The sequence below is a fragment of the Aquarana catesbeiana genome, linkage group LG02 (assembly GCF_042186555.1).
Source record: "Aquarana catesbeiana isolate 2022-GZ linkage group LG02, ASM4218655v1, whole genome shotgun sequence".
Lineage (NCBI taxonomy): Eukaryota > Metazoa > Chordata > Amphibia > Anura > Ranidae > Aquarana > Aquarana catesbeiana.
In genome coordinates this window covers 328,705,161-328,725,042 of record NC_133325.1, presented here as the reverse complement: position 1 = coordinate 328,725,042, position 19,882 = coordinate 328,705,161, and the positions used below count along the sequence as shown (strand labels likewise).

The 19,882-nt window shown below is 43.3% G+C and overlaps 1 protein-coding gene and 1 long non-coding RNA gene across 3 annotated transcripts in view; one reads left to right on the top strand and one right to left on the bottom strand.

Annotated features, from left to right (window-relative positions):
- LOC141127933 (uncharacterized) overlaps nt 1–19,882 on the top strand; it is a 162,363-nt gene that overhangs the window by 56,326 nt on the left and 86,155 nt on the right. The gene's annotated exons all lie outside the window — the stretch shown is intronic.
- Nucleotides 1–19,882, bottom strand: part of LOC141127932 (uncharacterized) — a 121,663-nt gene that overhangs the window by 92,323 nt on the left and 9,458 nt on the right. The window contains exons 2-3 of one of the 2 annotated variants that reach the window (XM_073614834.1): nt 15,410–16,105; nt 5,811–5,996 (exon numbers count right to left, since the gene is read on the bottom strand). In XM_073614834.1, coding sequence (XP_073470935.1) covers nt 5,811–5,996; nt 15,410–16,033 — 810 coding nt within the window. In that variant the 5' untranslated portion in view covers nt 16,034–16,105. The remainder of the gene's footprint in view (nt 1–5,810; nt 5,997–15,409; nt 16,106–19,882) is intronic. The other variant, XM_073614835.1, reaches the window with a different exon arrangement.

Genomic DNA, 19,882 nt, shown 5'->3' with positions numbered 1-19,882 from the left:
TCTTTGTCCTGGGGGGGTCTGTACTAATTGAGGGGGGCTTTGTCCTTGGGGTCTGTACTAATGGAGGGGGGGTTTGTCCTGGGGGGTCTGTACTAATGGAGGGGGTATTGTACTAATGGAGGGGGGTTGTCCTGGGGGGTCTGTACTAATGGAGGGGGGTTGTCTTGGGGGGTCTGTACTAATGGAGGGGGGTTGTCCTGGGGGGGTCTGTACTAATGGAGGGGGGTTTGTCCTTTGTCCTGGGGGGGTCTGTACTAATGGAGGGGGTTTGTCCTGGGAGGGTCTGTACTAATGGAGGGGGTTTGTCCTGGGGGGTCTGTACTAATGGAGGGGGGGCTTTGTCCTGGGGGGTCTGTACTAATGGAGGGGGGCTTTGTCCTGGGGGGGGTCTGTACTAATGGAGGGGGGGTTGTCCTGGGGGGTCTGTACTAATGGAGGGGGGGTTTGTCCTATGGGGTCTGTACTAATGGAGGGGGGTTTGTCCTATGAGGTCTGTACTAATGGAGGGGGGTTTGTCCTGGGGATCTGTACTAATGGAGGGGGATTGTCCTGGGGGGGTCTGTACTAATGGAGGGGGGTTTGTCCTGAGGGGTCTGTACTAATGGAGGGGGGTTTGTCCTGGGGTCTGTATTAATGGAGGGGGGTTGTCCTGGGGGTCTGTACTAATGGAGGGGGGTCTGTACTAATGGAGGGGGGTTTGTCCTGGGGGGTCTGTACTATTGGAGGGGGGCTTTGTCCTGGGGGTCTGTACTAATGGAGGGGGGCTTTGTCCTGGGGGGTCTGTACTAATGGAAGGGGGGTCTGTCCTAAGGGGGTCTGTACTAATGGAGGGGTGTTTGTAGTGGGGGTCTGTGCTAATGGAGGGGGTTTGTCCTGGGGGGTCTGTACTAATGAAAGGGGGGTCTGTCCTAAGGGGGTCTGTACTAATGGAGGGGGGTTTGTCCTGGGGGTCTGTGCTAATGGAGGGGGTTTGTCCTGGGGGGGTCTGTAATAAAGGAGGGGGGTTTGTCCTGGGGGTCTGTACTAATGGAGGGGGGGTTTGTCCTGGGGGGTCTGTACTAAAGGAGGGGGGTTTGTCCTGGGGGTCTGTACTAATGGAGGGGGGGTTTGTCCTGGGGGTCTGTACTAATGGAGGAGGGTTGTCCTGGGGGGGTCTGTACTAATGGAGGGGGGTTTGTCCTGGGGTCTGTACTAATGGAGGGGGTCTTTGTCCTGGGGGGGTCTGTACTAATTGAGGGGGGCTTTGTCCTTGGGGTCTGTACTAATGGAGGGGGGTTTGTCCTGGGGGGTCTGTACTAATGGAGGGGGTATTGTACTAATGGAGGGGGGTTGTCCTGGGGGGTCTGTACTAATGGAGGGGGGTTGTCTTGGGGGGTCTGTACTAATGGAGGGGGGTTGTCCTGGGGGGGGGTCTGTACTAATGGAGGGGGGTTTGTCCTGGGGGGGTCTGTACTAATGGAGGGGGTTTGTCCTGGGGGGTTTGTACTAATGGAGGGGGGGCTTTGTCCTGGGGGGGTCTGTACTAATGGAGGGGGGGTCTGTCCTAAGGGGGTCTGTACTAATGGAGGGGGGTTTGTCCTGGGGTTCTGTACTAATGGAGGGGGTTTCCTGGGGGGTCTGTACTAATGGAGGGGGGATGTCCTGGGGGGTCTGTACTAATGGAGGGTGAGCGGTTTGTCCTGGGGGTCTGTACTAATGGAGAGGGTTTGTCCTGGGGGGGTCTGTACTAATAGAGGGGGGCTTTGTCCTAGGGGGGTCTGTACTAATGGAGGGGGGTTTGTCCTGGGGGGTCTGTACTAATGGAGGGGGTTTGTCCTGGGGGGTCTGTACTAATGGAGGGGGGCTTTGTCCTGGGGGGGTCTGTGCTAATGGAGGGAGGGTTTGTCCTGGGGGGTCTGTGCTAATGGAGGGGGTTTGTCCTGGGGGGTCTGTACTAATGGAGAGGAGGCGGTTTGTCCTGGGGGTCTGTACTAATGGAGGGGGGTTTGTCCTTGGGGATCTGTACTAATGGAGGGGGGGTTTGTCCTGGGGGGTCTGTACTAATGGAGGGGGGTTTGTCCTGGGGGTCTGTACTAATGGAGGGGGGTTTGTCCTGGGGGGTATGTACTAATGGAGGGGGTTTTTCCTGGGGGGTTTGTACTAATGGAGGGGGGGCTTTGTCCTGGGGGGTCTGTACTTATTGAGGGGGGCTTTGTCCTGGGGGGTCTGTACTAATGGAGGGGGGGTTTGTCCTGGGGGGGTCTGTACTAATGGAGGGGGGGTCTGTACTAATGGAGGGGGGGTTGTCCTGGGGGGGTCTATACTAATGGAGGGTGGGCGGTTTGTCCTGGGGGTCTGTACTAATGGAGAGGGTTTGTCCTGGGGGATCTGTACTAATGGAGGGGGGGTTTGTCCTGGGAGGGTCTGTACTAATGTAGGGGGTTTGTCCTGGGGGGTCAGTACTAATGGGGGGGGGCTTTGTCCTGGGGGGGTCTACACACAGGAAAGTACACCCAGGACTCCAGAGGGAGAGGGCAGTGCCGAGAGAACACCATCAGAGAGAGAACCCCGCTGCCCTGCACCACCAGAGGGAAAGCCACACAGCCTAGCGCCGTCCCTGGCGGAGAAAGGAATGGAGTCATTGCAGGAATACAGATCTGGGTGCTACCCAGCGGAGTCGCCACGGGCAATTCAGAGTGAGCAGACTCCTGATCAGAGGAACCATTGCTGTATCGCTGGGTCAGGTGAGAGGGCCGATCGGTCATTATTTGCTAACGTCCATAGGAACTGCAGTCTCTGACCATCTCCTGTATTATATCTGCAGTCTCTGACCATCTCCTGTACCATGTCTGCATTCTCTGACCATCTCCTGTATTATGTCTACAGTCTCTGACCTCATATATTATGTCTGCAGTCTCTGACCATCTCCTGTACCATGTCTGCAGTCTCTGACCATCTCCTGTACTATGATTTGATTGCAGTCTCTGACTGTCTCTTGTATCATGTCTGCATTCTCTGACCATCTCCTGTATTATGTCTGCAGTCTCTGACCATCTCTTGTATCATGTCTACAGTCTCTGACTGTCTCTTGTATCATGTCTACAGTCTCTGACCTTCTCCTATATTATGTCTGCAGGAGTAGTGGTGTCTTCTTCAGTGACACCTTTTAGGGGCATCAGACACGTATAGTTAAAATCAGTGGCGGCCCGTCCATAAGGGCGCACGGGTGCCGCCCCCCTCTCTCCAGCCACCCCCTCTATAACCAATGGATAGCATGAATCTATCTATGGCCGCCGATGCCACCCCCTATTCAGGTGCCTGGCTCCTTTTCGGGCGCCTAAATTACAGCGGCAGGGGGTGTTTTTGAAGCACCTGATTAGAGCCACAGGCTCTTTAGGTGTCTTAAAAGGTGATCTGGGAGCGCCATGCTTGGCACTCACAGTTCACCCAGGTGTGTTAGAACAGTGAATGAATATTCGCTTTCTTAACACTGAACCACCTCTCCGCCAATCAGGTGCTCGGGTCTGTTACCCGTCACTTGATTGGCTAAAATGACAGGCGCTGTGATTGGCACCTATCAGGAGGAGACGTATGTAGGACACCCACTGCCCCACCAAGACAGGGTAAGTGGCAGGCAGAAGGCGGGCGGAGGGGTGTCACAGTGGTGGCATTCAATGGCACAGTGCAGGGCCAATCCCAGACGGGGTGCACGGGGTGCAGTGCACCCGGGCCCAGAGAGGTGGGGGTGCTGAAGCGCCAGAGTGCTCCCCTTTCTCCTCCTCCTCTTCCTTTCTGTGTCCAGTGGTGGCTCCCTCCGCAGGTTACAGCCGCCGCTGTAGTTTTAGAGGCTCAAGCGGCAGCCCGTCCCCCCTCCCTCCTCCTGTCAGAGAAGGAGAGCAGCGCCGGAGATCGGAGCAGCTGGTCTCTGTGTGAAGAGAGACCAGCCGCTGCCATGCAGTAAGATCGCTGGGGGGGGGGGCGCTCCGTGCCTGACGTGTTCTCCTCCTCTGTCTTTCCCTCCCGCCCAAGCCTGTCTCCATCTGCTCTCCACGCGGGCGGCGCAGCTGCACACTGCCCTCTCCTCTCCAGCTGCCGCCCGGGTGTTTTTATGTACACTAATGGCGGGGGGTCTCTACTAATAGAGGGGGGTCTATCATGTCTACAGTCTCTGACCTTCTCCTATATTATTTCTGCAGTCTCTGACCATCTATTGTATCATATCTGCAGTCTCTGACCATCTCCTGTATTATGTCTGCAGTCTCTGACCATCTCCTGCATCATGTCTACAGTCTCTGACTGTCTCTTGTATCATGTCTACAGTCTCTGACCTTCTCCTATATTATGTCTGCAGTCTCTGACCGTCCCTTGTATCATGTCTGCAGTCTTTGACCGTATTATGTCTAGGGGCTCTTTCTAACAGACAGCCCTCTGTGTGTGCATCAGAGAGACTCAACTCCAGGTCTCATTAGTGTACTCTCTTTCTGTATTTTCTTTATTGTTAAGAGATCATGGGAGGATCCCAAGGTAACTAAGACTTCTAAGGGGAGCATCTCTGTGTTTGAGTCGTTGCCATAGAAACATTTGTAAAGGGGAGGAGTTGGTAAGATGACCACACCCCTTTTGTTGGGGCGCCAGAAATATTTCTGCACCCAGGCGTCTGTGACCCTAGGATCAGCCCTGCCTGCATTGCCATCTTTGAGTATCATGTGCATGCACAGATGTGACAAAGTTCTCTGCCAGGTCTTTGGGACCCTGCAGAGACCAGCGCACATCTGTGCACATGGGGGTGGGGGTTGGGGTCCTGAACATGTGCACGCAAAATTGGTATCTGGGACCTTAATACCTGCAGCATCTGCATGCATGTTTGAAAACCACTACACATGAGTGCGGATGTGCCGCAGGTCTATACCGGGTCCCAAAGACCTGCAGCACATCTGCACTCATGCAGAATTCTGCAGCACGCATGCACCCATCAGTAAAACTAGCTCCTGGGATGTATGGATATCCAAGGAGGCAGTAGGGGGGCATTACATCAACCCCCCCCCCCCCCAGCAAGAAGAATGAAGTCAGGAAACCTGAATCCAGTTATGGAGGGGGGGGGGGGGGAGTTGCATTGTTGGCGAAGGTCTGCTTTAACTGCAGTAGAGAAAAGAATCAGGCTTCTGCTCTGTCAGACTGAGCTGTTCTTTGTGGCAGAGCTGTGTAAATCTTTGGACTGGATGGATACAAATTAAAAGCCTTTAGCAGGTAAAACAGCTCCCACATATAGTTTTCATCTGTGTATTTAGTGGTTTGCTTGGAATTCAGTTTTAACCAATACATTGTTCAGCGTTTGCAAATGCTCACACAGTTTGTATTGCTTTGGAATATTGGTAAGCTGTACATGAGCAGGATTACTTGTTTTGCCTGTTCTATTTAAATCATGGTTTTGTCCACATTAGCAATGGCCAAGCTACAACGGGGAAAAATGGAAAGATAAAGAATGTTCAGAAGGCATTATAACCCTATTTCAGATGCATTGTTCTAGTTCTGAAATTGATTGGCAGAAACATTTCTCTCTCTAACCTGTATATTTCTGAGCTGGGGACACTTGTGTATTGCATGAACATTCAGCTCAATACACGTTATCTGCACCGAGTGCCAGGAAGCAATCTGTGTGTATAAAGAAAATGCTCTAGTATGTATGGGGCTTAAAGTCTGATAATGGCTGTTAAAACCTCAGTATGATAATCTAAATACTACCATTTAAGAAGGCTTTTACTGATCTAAATGTAAATGTGAATTTTTATGAAAAATGTGAATTCTAAAAGAGGCACTTTTTTATTGTCTACCTCAACTTGTTTTCGCAGCCTATTATTTTCAGACAGAAAATGCTGCTTTTCATCCAAAAGTCGTAGATTTTCACTTTGTATTCTCCTAATTTCCTTGCTCAGGTCTCTTATTTTGGCCTCTCGTTCCATGAGTATTGATTTCAGGAGGGGCATAGAGATATTCAGAGCCTCACTGGATTCTGCAGCCTAAAATCCAGCAAAAAGAAAAAAATATATATAGATATATATGAGTTAACCAGTACTGTGTTATGTCTAGCACATGTGCATTCATTTTAAATTTATTACCACCTGTGCAGTAAAGTTTTCGAAAACCCCATAATATGTTTGAATTCCCATTCACACAACACACCTAAAAATATTTTTATCAAAATGTTCTACTTTTCCAGGTGTTTATTTGCAGCAGGCTTTGGAGAGACTGCAAGCCACTCTGTAGAATTTGAAAATGAGAAGAAATTCAGTCTGTCCCCACTGTCAAAGTAGGGACAGACTGAGTTTTCCTCTCAGTAGCATGGAATGCAGCACCAAAGCCTTGGAATCTTTGACCCTTTGTTAAGACAGCCTGTTGAAATTTAGTTTACAATTAATAATGAAATTTGGCAGCATAGAACAGACAGGGTTAATGATAGTAAACATAACTCCCTAGCCCCCCTCTTAACATTACATACTAGGAGAAAACTTCAGTTTTGGAGTTTTCAGAAGAGAACAGTTAAAATTGTAAGCAACAATTAGTATATATGATGTGTGAAAGTAAATCATATAACATATTGTGTTATCCCAATGTAGCCGCAAAAGTGGAAATACACTTTAAGGCACTGAACAGATACAATTCACAAGAGTATAGCATTGAGTTCTATTGTGCTATTCAGCTGCCAAGTGCTTACTTAAGGAAAAAGCACTTAACCGTTCTAATCTATATTATCTACAGTATTATTATCATCTAATAGATCAACAAATGGTAATCATTGCAACATATGTTTCAGACTAAAAGCATTCTTAGTTTAACATAAAAGAACAGAAATAAAAGTGTACAGCAACCTAATATTAACATATTCCTTATAAAATAGTTCTTTTTAAACAAGAGTTTGGTAACTCTCCAAGTGCCTGTTTTCAGGAGTCTCTCATGATCTTTTCTAAGTATGGGCGTTTATGTCCAATAAGCCTCTGAAATTTGCTGGAATCCATAAGAAATTAAAGGAAAGCTGTAGTTAAAAAGCACCAAGGTAGCCATTGTGGTCAGATTAGGATTTCTGATTGCACTCTGACTATCCAGTTCTGCAGTGTTGTTCTAAGTTAGGCTCTCCCAGTATTGAAGTCAATGCCAGCCAGTAGACTAGCGTTTTCTGAGGGAGCTGAGTAGTGACATTCTCTGTATTTCTGTCAGTAAAATGTTCATCTAAATCATCAGAAAAGAATTGCCCCCCTTAAAATAATCACATGTTGTTGCTTTGCAGCCTGAAATGAAAACGGACACAGTTTTTGTTTTATCCAGCTGTATTTACTTTGCAACTTATACCATCCAAGTGAACGATATAACATCAACATGTCAGAAAAAAAAAAGCAAAAACAGAATCACCGAGTTGGAAAGAGGGTCAGTATTTTGTTGAACCACCCTTTGCTTTAACCACTTGCCAACTGCTGCACACCGATATACGTTGGCACAATGGCAGCGATGGGCAAATGGGCGTACCTGTACGTCCTCTTTAAGAGACCTGGGGATAGCAGGCGCGCGTGCCTGGCGATCGTGTCACAGAGCCTCAGAACGGGGAAGTGCCTATGTAAACAAGGCATTTCCCCATTCTGGCTTGTGTCATGACAGAGATCACTGCTCCCTGTCATCGGGAGCGGTGATCGCTGTCATGTCAGTTGAAGCCCATCCCCCCACAGTTAGAATCAATCCCTAGGACACACTTAACCCCTTCATCGCCCCCTAGTGGTTAACCCCATTCACTGCCAGTGTCATTTACATGCTAATCAGTGCATTTTTCTAGCACTGATCACTGTATATATGACAATGGTCCCAAAATAGTGTAAAAAGTGTCCTATGTGTCCGCCATAATGTCGCAGTCCCGATAAAAATCGCAGATCGCCGCCATTACTAATAACAAAAACAAAAATTAAAATGCCATAAAACTATCCCCTATTTTGTAGACGCTATAAGTTTTGTGCAAACCAATCAATATACGCTTATTGCAATTTTTTTTTTTTTTTTTTTTTTTACCAAAAATATGTATTACATATCGGCCTAAACTGAGGAAAAAAATTGTTTTTTTTATATATTTTGGGGGGATATTTATTATAGCAAAAAGTAAAAAATAATGCTTTTTTTTTGCAAAATTGTCGCTCTTTTTTTGTTTATAGTGCAAAAAATAAAAACCGCAGAGGTGATCAAATAGCACCAAAAAAAGCTCTATTTGTAGTAAAAAAGGGACGTCAATTTTGTTTGGGTGCAATGTCGCACGTGCAATTGTCAGTTAAAGCGACGCAGTGCCGAATCGCAAAAAGTGCTCTGGTCAGGAAGGGGGTAAATTGTTCCGGGGCTGAAGCGGTTAATTACAGCCTTTAGTCTGTTGGGATGTCTCCACTAACTTTGCACATCTAGACTTTGCAATATTTGCCCGCTCTTCTTTGGAGAACTGCTCAAGTTCAGTTAAATTTGATGGTGACCGTTGTGGACTGCAGTCTTCAAGTCATTACACAGATTTTTAATGTGATTGAAGTCTGGGCTCTGACTAAGCCATGCCAGGATATTCACCCTCTTTTCCTTCAACCACTGTGTGGTCATTTTTGCTGTGTGCTTTGGGTCATTGTCATATTGGAAGGTAAACCTTCTTCCCATTGACAACTTTTTGGCAGTGGGCAGCAGAATTTCCTCAAGAATCTGAACATCCATTTCTACTTTTCTATCCTGACAAGTGCTCCAGTCCCTGCTGCAGAAAAACTCCCCCATAACAGGATATTACCACCTCCATGCTTTACTGTAGGAATGGTGTTGTTTGGATGGTGAGCTGTATTGCATTTCCGCCAGACCTATCGTTAGATGTTAAGGCCAAATAGTTAAATTTTAGTCTCATCTGTCCACCTTAAACGCACCTTGAAGATTCTGAAGCCACATGGAAAAAAGGTGTTATGGTCAGATGAGACTAAAATTGAATTATTTGGCCTCAACATCAAACGATAGGTCTGGCGAAAATCCAAAACAACTCGCCATCCAAATAACATCATTATTAACATTAACATTATACAGTAAAGCATGGAGGTGTTAATCTCTTGCTATGGGGTTGATTCTCTACAACAGTGACTGTAACACCTATCGGGATAGAAGGAAAAACACTTGTCATGATAGAAGGAAAAATGCCATCAAATTCTTGAGGAAAATCTGCTGCCCTCTGCCAGAAAGTTGTCAATGGGAAGAAGGTTTACCTTCCAACATGACAATGACCCAAAACACACAGCAAAAATGACCACACAGTGGTTGAAGGAGAAAAAGGTGAATGTCCTTGCATGGCTTAGTCAGAGCTCAGACTTAAACCCCATTACAAATCTGTGGAATGACTAGAAGACTGCAGTCTATAAACGATAATCATCAAGTTTGCAGAACTGCTCAAGTTCAGTTAAAGAAGAGTGGGCAAATATTGTAAAGTCTAGATGTGCAAAGTTAGAAGAGACATCCCAAAGGCTGTAATTAAAGCAAAATGTGGTCCAACAAAATACTGACATAAGGGGGGTGATCCTCTTTCTGATTCTTTTTTTTTTCCTGACATGTTGGTGTTATATCTTTCTTTTGGATGTTATAAGTTGTACTAGTAAATACAGATGGATAAAACAAAACCAATGTCTGTATTCATTTCAGGCTGCAAAGCAACAAAATGTGATTATTTTAAAGGGAGGTTGACTTCTTTTCTATATCCACTGTAAATCTCCAGCTGACGCATTCGTGTTTGTATATATTGTCTGTAGGCTTCTATGTGCATTTAAAGGGAGTTCCATTTGCAATTCTTTCTCCACAATCTTGTCTTTCACAAAATCTCTATGAAAAAGCACATTATATAACATTTTAGGGAGTTGTGGTTCACAGAGGGAAATCTGCCTAGAGGGAACATCCCAGTACCCGAGAATAGTTACATAGGGCTCTTCTCAGTAGTATTACAGTGTAGAGCTGCACAATTAATCGTTAAAAAATCGTGATCTCGATTCACCTCCCCTGACGATCTCTCCTGCTGAGTTTGACCATTCTTTCATATAAACAAGTGGAGAGATTATCTCCTCACTCAGCTGTCAAAAGAAAACATCCAGGCAGTCTGCCAAGTTTAGAACTTGAAACATTGTATCTATCTTCCTTGTTAGATCAAAGGGATAAACTTCTCTGTGTAAACAAATAACCTGGGCAATCTGCCAAGCTTTAAACAACCTGTAAATGCAGGAAGTTTAACCACTTAAAGTCTAAATCTTTTTCTGACACTTCTTAAGTTAAAATCAATATTTTTTGCTAAAAAAAAAATTACTTGGAACCCCCAAACATTAGAGTGTGTGTGTGTGTGTGTGTGTGTGTATATATATATATATATATATATATATATATATATATATATATATATTTTTTTTTTTAGCAGAGACCCTAGGGTGCAATATTTTATGTCACACTGTATTTGCCCAGCGGTCTTTCAAATGCAATTTTTTGGGAAAAAATACACTTAAAATAAATAAAATAAAATAAAAAAAAAAAGAAACAGTAAAGTTTAGCGCAATTTTTTTTTGTTTTAATGTGAAAGATGATGTTACTCCGCGAGAATCGTGAGAGAATCGTGATCTATCCTCTAAACAAAAAAAATCGTGATTCTCATTTTAGCCAGAATCGTGCAGCTCTATTACAGTGCCATGCTGTTACACCGCATACCACCACCCCTCCAGCGGAAGCTGACCTCCAGTAATACAGGCCCAAGCCTGGTAACACCCAACTGAGATAATATATATATATATATATATATATATATATATATATATATATATATATATATATAAAATTACTACAATCAAGGACTGTGTTTTGTCGCATCCTGATTGAGTACCTTGGGCCTAGGCCCCTCCTACAGACTGGATGTATGGTTCTGATATTTTGGAATACATTCTTCATAAGGAAATAATTGTTTTGTGTCTCAGATGACACCTCCTGCAGACACTTCACCCTAATGACGGGACAATATTGTACTCTGGTGTGTACCCTACTACTACTGTTGGCTGACATCCATTCTTCGTTTAAATTCCAAGTCTGACTCATAGATAGAAATTTTTTTTTAGTTTATGATTTATTAAGTACTTAGAAACCGCCCCAAAGCATAATGTTTCCACCTCCGTGGTTGACTGTAGGGATAGTGTTCTTAGGGTCATAGTTGGCATTTTTCTTCCTCCAAACACGGCAAATCCCCCTCCTCAAGAATGCACATATACAGTCATGCCAATGAACAATCTAAATGATTCAGAGAAGGATTAGGAGAAAGGGCTGTGGTTGGACGAGATCAAAATTGAGCTCTTTAGCATTAACTCGACTCGCCATGTTTGGAGGATGAAAAATGCTGACTATGACCCTAAGTACACAGTCAAGCACGAAGGTAGCAACATTATTGTAGGTGGGCAAACGTACATAATCTGTAGGGAATCAAGTAATTATTTTCCCCACTGTATATATGTGATTAAAAAAAAGTAAGTAAAAATTCCAGTGAATACACCATGAATTGTAGACGCTATAACTTTTGCGCAAACCAACAAATATATGCTTATTGGGGGTTTTTACCAAAAAATATGTAGCAGAATACATACTGGCATAAATAAATGAAGAAATTTGATTTTTTTTTTTAATTATTATTTTATTGGATTTGTTTTTTAACCAAGTAAAAAATATTTTTTTTCTTCAAAATTGTTGGTCTTATTTTGTTTATAGCTCAAGAAATAAAAAAACCCAGTGGTGATCAAATCCCACCAAAAGAAAATTCCATTTGTGGGGAAGAAAATGACAAATTTAATTTCTGTACAGCGTTGCATGATCACGCAATTGTCAGTTAAAATAATGCAGTGCTGTATAGCAAAAAATTACTTGATAATGAAGGGGGTTAAATCTTCTGGAGGTCAATAGGTTAATCTGGTGATCTGTCCAGTAAGTCTGTTGTTTTTCTACAGAACAAGCTCTCCTGCAAACATACAGTGCCTTGAAAAAATATTCATACCCCTTAAAATTTTCCACATTTTGTGTTTGTTATTTTATTGGGATTTTATGTGTGAGACCAACACAAAGTGGCACATAATTGTGAAGTGGAAGTAAAATGATAAATGGTTTTCAAATTTTTTTCACAAATAAATATCTGAAAAGTATGGCGTGCATTTGTATTCAGCCCCCTTTATTCTGATACCCCTAACTAAAATCTAGTGCAACCAATTGCCTTCAGAAGTCACCTAAGTAGTAAATAGAGTCCACCTTTGTGTAATTTTAATCTCAGTATAAATACAGCTGTTCTGTGAAGCCCTCAGCGGTTTGTTAGAGAACCTTAGTGAACAAACAGCATCACGAAGGCCAGGGAACACACCAGACAGGTCAGGGATAAAGTTGTGGAGAAGTTTAAAGCAGGGTTAGCATACCTCCCAACATTTTGAGATGGGAATGAGGGACACCTACTAACAAAATGTATGTAGGCATAGGACACACCCCCTTTAAAGGAGAATTAACAAAAAAAAAAAGGTTAATTAAATCCACAAGGGCTATTTTTTACCACCACTATTCCTTTATATTGGCTTTTAAAATGAAATGTACAAATTCAGCAATTTAGGAATTGGATGTAAGGTTTAGCACTGAGAAACATTTTTTGAAAGATAAAATGTGCATTTTATATAAGGGACAAATGAGGGGGAAAGAGGGACGTTGCTCCAAATCAGGGACAGTCCCTCCAAATCAGGGACAGATGGGAGCTATGGGTTAGGTTATAAAAAAAAGAACCCACGCTTTGAACATCTCACAGAGCACTGTTCAATCCATAATCCGAAAATGGAGAGAGTATGGCACAATTGCAAACCCACCAAAACATGGCCGTCCACATAAACTGACAGGTCAGGCAAATAGAGCATTAATCAGAGAAGCGGCCAAGCAGCCCATGGTGACTCTGGAGGAGCTGCAGAGATCCACAGCTCAGGTGGGAGAATCTGTCCACAGGACTACTATTAGTCGTGCACGCCACAAATCTGGCCTTTATGGAAGAGTGGCACGAAGAAAGCCATTGTTGAAATAAAGCCAAAAGAAGTTCAGTTTGCAGTTTGCAAGAAGCCATGTGGGGGACACAGCAAACGTGGAAGAAGGTGCTCTGGTCAGATGAGACCAAAATTGAACTTTTCGGTCTAAAGCAAAATGCTATGTGTGGTAGAAAACTAACACTGAACATTACCCTGAACACACCATCCATTCCCCACCGTGTAACCTGATGGTGGCAGCATCATGTTGTTGGAATGTTTTTCTTCAGTGGGGACAGGGATGCTGGTCAGAATTGATGGGATGATGGATGGAGCCAAATACAGGGCAATACAGAAAACCTGTTATGCCCCGTACATACGGTCGGATTTTCCGACGGAAAATGTGTGATAGGACCTTGTTGTCGGAAATTCCGACCATGTGTAGGCTCCATCACACATTTTCCATCGTATTTTCCGACACACAAAGTTTGAGAGCTTGCTATAAAATTTTCCGACAACAAAATCCATTGTTGGAATTTCCGATCGTGTGTACACAAATCCGACGCACAAAGTGCCACGCATGCTCGGAATAAATAAAGAGATGAAAGCTATTGGCTACTGCCCCGTTTATAGTCCCGACGTACATGTTTTACGTCACTGCGTTCAGAATGATCGGATTTTCCGACAACTTTGTGTGACCGTGTGTATGCAAGACAAGTTTGAGCCAACATCCGTCTGAAAAAATCCTAGGATTTTGTTGTCGGAATATCCGACCAATGTCCGACCGTGTGTACGGGGCATTAGAGTCTGAAAAAGGCTTGAGGCTGAGGCAGTGGTTCACCTTCTAGCAGGACAGTGATACTAAACATACAGCCAGAGCTACAATGGAATGGTTTAGATCAAAGCATATACATGTGTTAGAATGACCCAGTCAAAGTCCAGACCTAAATCCAATTGAGAATCTGTTGCAAGACTTGAAAATTGCTGTTCACAGATGCTCTCCATCCAATCTGAGAGAGCTTGAGCTATTTTGCAAAGAAGAATGGGTAAAAATGTCACTCTCTAGATGTGCAAAGCTGGTAGAGACATCCCCAAAAAGACTTGCAGCTGTAAAGGTGGTTCTACAAAGTATTGATTCAGGAGGGCTGAATACAAATGCGTGCCACACTTTTCACATATTTATTTGTAAAAAAAATTGAAAACCATTTATCATTTTCCTTCCGCTTCACAATTATGTGCCACTTTGTGTTGGTATATCACATAAAATCCCAATAAAATACATTTACGCTTTTTGTTGTAACATGACACATTGTGGAAGATTTCAAGGGGTGTGAATACTTTTTCTAGGCACTGTATCAATTAAAAGTGTTGAGACAAACTATAACAATTGATTGCTCAGTTCTCTGGCTTTTTCAAGAGGAGAGCAGTGACTACTAGTCACTGCTCTCCGTTCTACTCTTCCAGCGCTCACTGAAGCACAGGGTTGGGGGAGAAGGCAGGCACAGTTGGCTCTGGCCCTCAGCTGTGTGCCGAAAGGCAGAGCCATATGTCAATCAGGCAATATTGTCAGGATCCTTCCTGAGCCTCACACAGTTTTGCTCCAGTGAAGAAAACAAGTCAAAACCTTCCTAAAAGGCTCTATAAACACAAAAAAATAAATAGATGCATACCAAATCATTAAAATCTCTATAGGGTTGTTAAATTACTTTTAACAGACATTGTCAACATTTTAAATCTGCAGCTTTGATTAAAACATTATCTGGTGACCCTGCCATTAAAGATTTATTCGGGCACTTATGGGGTGACAAAGTTCTGTTCCTGTCCAGTTGTGCTCCTGTGTTGTCACCCAGTCAAACGGCTTCCAATGTTTTCTGAGTTGGCCACTTGCAGTCCTCATTGGAAGCCTGTTTGACTGGGTGACAACAATTCATGGAGTTGATTTAGTAAAGGCGAATAGGCCTTTAGTAGAGCTAAAGGGAATTTGCCGCAGAGCTTAGTGAATGTAGAGAAATTTCACTTTGCAAAGAATATCTAATCACATGCAAGGAACATCTTAAAAGGCAGCAAGTTTTGCTTGTGCATGATTGGATTTTGGAAGTCGGCAGAGCTTTACTAAGCACTGTGGCAATTCCCTTGCACAGTGCATCTTCCCTTGCAAAGCCTATTAGTCAATCAAGCCCATTATGCAGGAATGACATACTGTTGTCACCTTTTAGGACATATATCCTGATAAAAGCCATTCAGCCATCCCAGTGTATGTAAAAAGATATATATATATATAAAAAAAAAATTAAATTGTTGTTGCTTATAATAACTAAGCAATTGTTAAAGTGTATGCATATTTAATACATATTTTTCTTTTTGTTTGAGCAAAACTTAAAGGACGTTACCTGAAAATGATTAGTTTTGGTTTCTTCAGAGCCTTCAAGATCTGGGTCTGTGGCCTTTGTCCACTGATGGGAGGCTTCCATTTCTTGCAAATAATTCTGTAACTGTTCCCCTTCTGACCTGCTATGTTCTGGTATTGTATCGGCTTCTAAAGCACAGTGAGATAATGATGGGGAAGCAGTGAAGGATGTGCCCTGGTATTCCTCTGTGGTCTCTTTTTGTAATTGTCGCCTGGATTTAAAGTTTATTTCATCTCCCACAACATCATCAATTTCTGAACTCTCAAGTACATTTTCTTTGCTTGGCCACATTTGATACTTAATAGAATGTGAAGGAGATACCAGAGCATCTTGGGATTTGCTCGATTTTACTGCCATCCATCCAGGGTTTTGAACTGATGTTTGAGACAATATGCTGTCAACTGAGCCTCCTAATTTATTCTTTGATTCTTTGAGTCCTGTGTGTTTCCAGGTGCTTCTAGGAAGATCCATGATGTCATTATAGTTTTCATCCTCTAATCTGATAAATCTTTCAAGTTGGTTATTTTCTCTGTGCGACCTATGCTGGTCTCCACTAAAACTAATATCATCCATACTTCCGAAAGATAAACTTTTATTTGGTTCCATTTCAGTCCTTACTTTTAATGGGTAAAAAATGTGGCAGGGAACAGTCAAGCAGAAAATGCTTTCCTTTTAATACTGCAAAACCAAATGAAAACAGTGTATGAATATTGAAAATGCATGTTAAAATGTTGCCATTTAAATACTACTACTAATGATGGAAGTAGCTCAACAGAATAGGAAAAACAACCACTGGTTCCAGTGTAGTTTAAAACTGGCAACATACCACTTTCTATCATATAAAACATACATTTTAACATTGCTTTTGATATGTTGTAGCCGTATTAGTGCAATTGTGACAGAGAAAATTGAGTACTGTCCGTGATATTTTTTTATTTGCACTAACATACAATTTTTCAGGACAAGCTTTCGGGGTGTGTCCCCTTCTTCAAGGTCCAAGCAGTACATTGCTTTTAATACCCAGCTGGTCTGTGCATGTGTTAAAGGAGAATAAGGGATTAAAAAAAACAAAATTTGGTACTCACCTTAATGTTGCAGCACTGGCGTGATGCTAGAGTGTCTTAAGCCAACTCTGATTGATCACAGGACAATTGATTGCTCAGTTCTCTGGCTTTTTCAAGAGGAGAGCAGTGACTACTAGTCACTGCTCTCCATTCTACTCTTCCAGCACTCACTGAAGCACAGGGTTGGGGGAGAAGGCAGGCACAGCTGGCTCTGGCTCTCAGATGTGTGTCGAAAGGCAGAGCCATATGTCAATCAGGCAATATTGTCAGGATCCTTCCTGAGCCTCACACAGTTTTGCTCCATTAGCTGATAGCGGGCTATAGCCCACTATCAGTTGTCTCTGGATCAAGGTGTACAAAAGTAATACACTTCTGTGATCTACAAGAGACATATGGCCATGCTTGTCTTTTAAAATGAAATCCAGGAAACCAAAACTATATTACTATTGGATTTCACTGTGTCATTACAACATATACCCCTGTAAAGCCATCAGTTGGTAATGTAAATAAAGGGGCCATTTTACTGTTGTTTTAGATACACACATGAAAGCTGTGACTGTAATTTATCTTATCAATGCGTGGTAGTGTACAAAAAAAAATAAAAAATTATATCTAATTATGGGTGTACATAGTGGTGTTTGCTCATTGCATATGCCCTTTCTCCCTCTTGCTTAAAAGTGCTACATGATGCATTGCCAATACTCTTCTCTTACAAGCCTGCCAGACGTGGTGTGTTGGGAAACAAGATACTCTCTGCAGTCTCTAATGAGGTGAAATACCCATACTGCTCATTTAAAGGGCCTTAGACTAGCCAAGGTTGCAGAAACAGTGGTATTTATTCACATGGGTAAGTAGCTGCGGCTGAGATTTAGTTATGCTTACATGTGGCCTACCAATTCACATAAAATGCAAATTGTAGTTCTTATTGCGATCTCCATACACATTGGCCGTGATATTTTTTGCCTATGCTTATGTCATAATTTCATGGTGGAGAGGAAACTCAGTACTGGAGACCCTTATCCATACCTCCCAACATTGAGATGGGAATGAGGGACACCTACTAGCAAATGTATGTAGGCATAGGACACGCCCATTGTCACATCCCCTTTAAGCATACTTAAAGTGGAGTTCCAAAAAAATAGTAATGTGAAAAAAAAAAACATTTGGAGAAATTTTTTTTTTTTTTACTCGCCTCTAAATGCCTGTTGCTAGGGGGTCCCTCGTAGTCTGCCTCCTTCAGTGCCTGGGCTCCTGACGTCACTTTCCTTGGCGCAGGAAGGGAAATCGCCTCTCCACCCTCCCTCTTGTCAATCATCTGGGACACGTGACCGGTCCCAGATGATTGCGGGGCCAGTGGCGGCTCACACATGCGCAGTGGGTGCCTGGCTGTGAAGCCACAGCTGGGCGCCCACAGTCAAAATGTCGGCGCCGCCGAGCGGAGGGGGGGACGAGCAGGGCTTCGATCCCCCGCATCGCTGGACCCTGGGACAGGTAAGTATCCGATTAAAAGTCAGCAGCTGCAGTATTTGTAGCTGCTGACTTTTATTTTTTTTTTTTAATGGGAACCCTGCTTTAACCAAAAAAAAAAAAGGTTAATTAACCGCTTCAGCCCCAGAAGATTTTACCCCCTTCCTGACCAGTGCATTTTTTGCGATTTGGCACTGTGTTGCTTTAACTGACAATTGTGCGGTCGTGCTACGTTGCACCCAAACCAAATTGACGTCCTTTTTTTTCCACAAATAGAGCTTTCTTTTGGTGGTATTTGATCGCCTCTGCGGCTTTTATTTTTTGCGCTATAAACATAAAAAAGAGCGACAATTTTGAAAATAACTCAATATTTTTTTGCTTTTTGCTATAATAAATATCCCCCAAAAATATATAAAAAAACATTTTTTTTTTCCTCTGTTTAGGCCGATATGTATTCTTCTACATATTTTTGGTAAAAAAAATCGCAATAAGCGTATATTGATTAGTTTGCGCAAAAGTTATAGCGTCTACAAAATAGGGGATAGTTTTATGGCTTTTTTTATTATTCTTTTTTTTTTTTTTTTACTAGTAATGGTGGCGATCTGCAATTTTTAGCAGGACTGCGACATTATGGCAGACACGTCGGACAATTTTGACACATTTTTGGGACCATTGTCATTTTTACAGCTATCAGTGCTATAAAATTGCATTGATTACTGTAAAAATGTCACTGGCAGTGAAGGGGTTAACCACTAGGGGGCAGTGAAGGGGTTAAGAGTGTCCTAGTACGTGTTCTAACTGAAGGGGGGATGGGACTGTGTAGGGGAGATGACAGATCGTCTGTTCATACTCTGTATGAACAGGCGATCTGTCTGTTCTCCCATCAGAGAACGGGAAACTGTGTGTTTACACACACAGATTCCGGTTCTCGGTGTGCCCAGAGCAATCGCAGGAGCCCGGCGATGATTGCGACCGCCGGACACTCGCATTGGCTCCGTGGGCGAGTGGGGGGGGGCATGCGATGTTACCGACTTAACATGAAGGCGATTCGTGCAGCCAAGCCATGTTGCCGCAGTACAACTGCGGCGGCTGGTCGGCATGCGGTTAAATCCACAAGGACTTTTTTTACCACTATTATTCCTTTATATTGGCTTTTAAAATTTACAAATGCAGCAATTTAGAATTTGGATGGAAGGTTTACATACCTCCCAACATTTTTAGATGGGAATGAGGGACACCTACTAGCAAACGTATGTAGGCATAGGACATGCCCCCTGCCAGGCCCCTTAAAGGGGACATAACCAAGAAAAAAAAAAGGTTAATTAAATCCACGGCTTTTTTTTTACCACTAATATTCCTTTATATTGGCTTTTAAAATTGACAAATGCAGCAATTTAGAATTTGGATAGAAGGTTTAGCACCGGGAAACACTTTTTGAAAGATAAAAAGTGCATTTTCTATACAACTATATACAGTGCCTTGCAAAAGTATTCACCCCCTTGGCATTTTACATGTTTTGTTGCCTCACAACCTGGAATTAACATGGATTGTTTGAGGATTTGCATAATTTAATTTACAGAGCATGCCCACAACTTTGAAGATAGGACAACTTGAAGCAAATAGGACAAAATAACAGAAAGTCGATGTGCATAACTACTGGAAGGTGAACCTCCGTCCTAGCCTCAAATCACAGAGTGGTACAGGTTTTGCTCAAGAATATCCCTGTATTTAGCACCATCCATCTTTCCCTCAACCCTGACCAGTTTCCCAGTCCCGACTGCTGAAAAACATCCCCACAGCATGATACTGCCACCACGTTTCCCTGTGGGGATGGTGTTCTTTGGGTGATGTGATGTGTTGGGTTTGTGCCAGACATAGCATTTTCTTTGATGGCCAAAAAGTTCAATTTCAGTCTCATCAGACC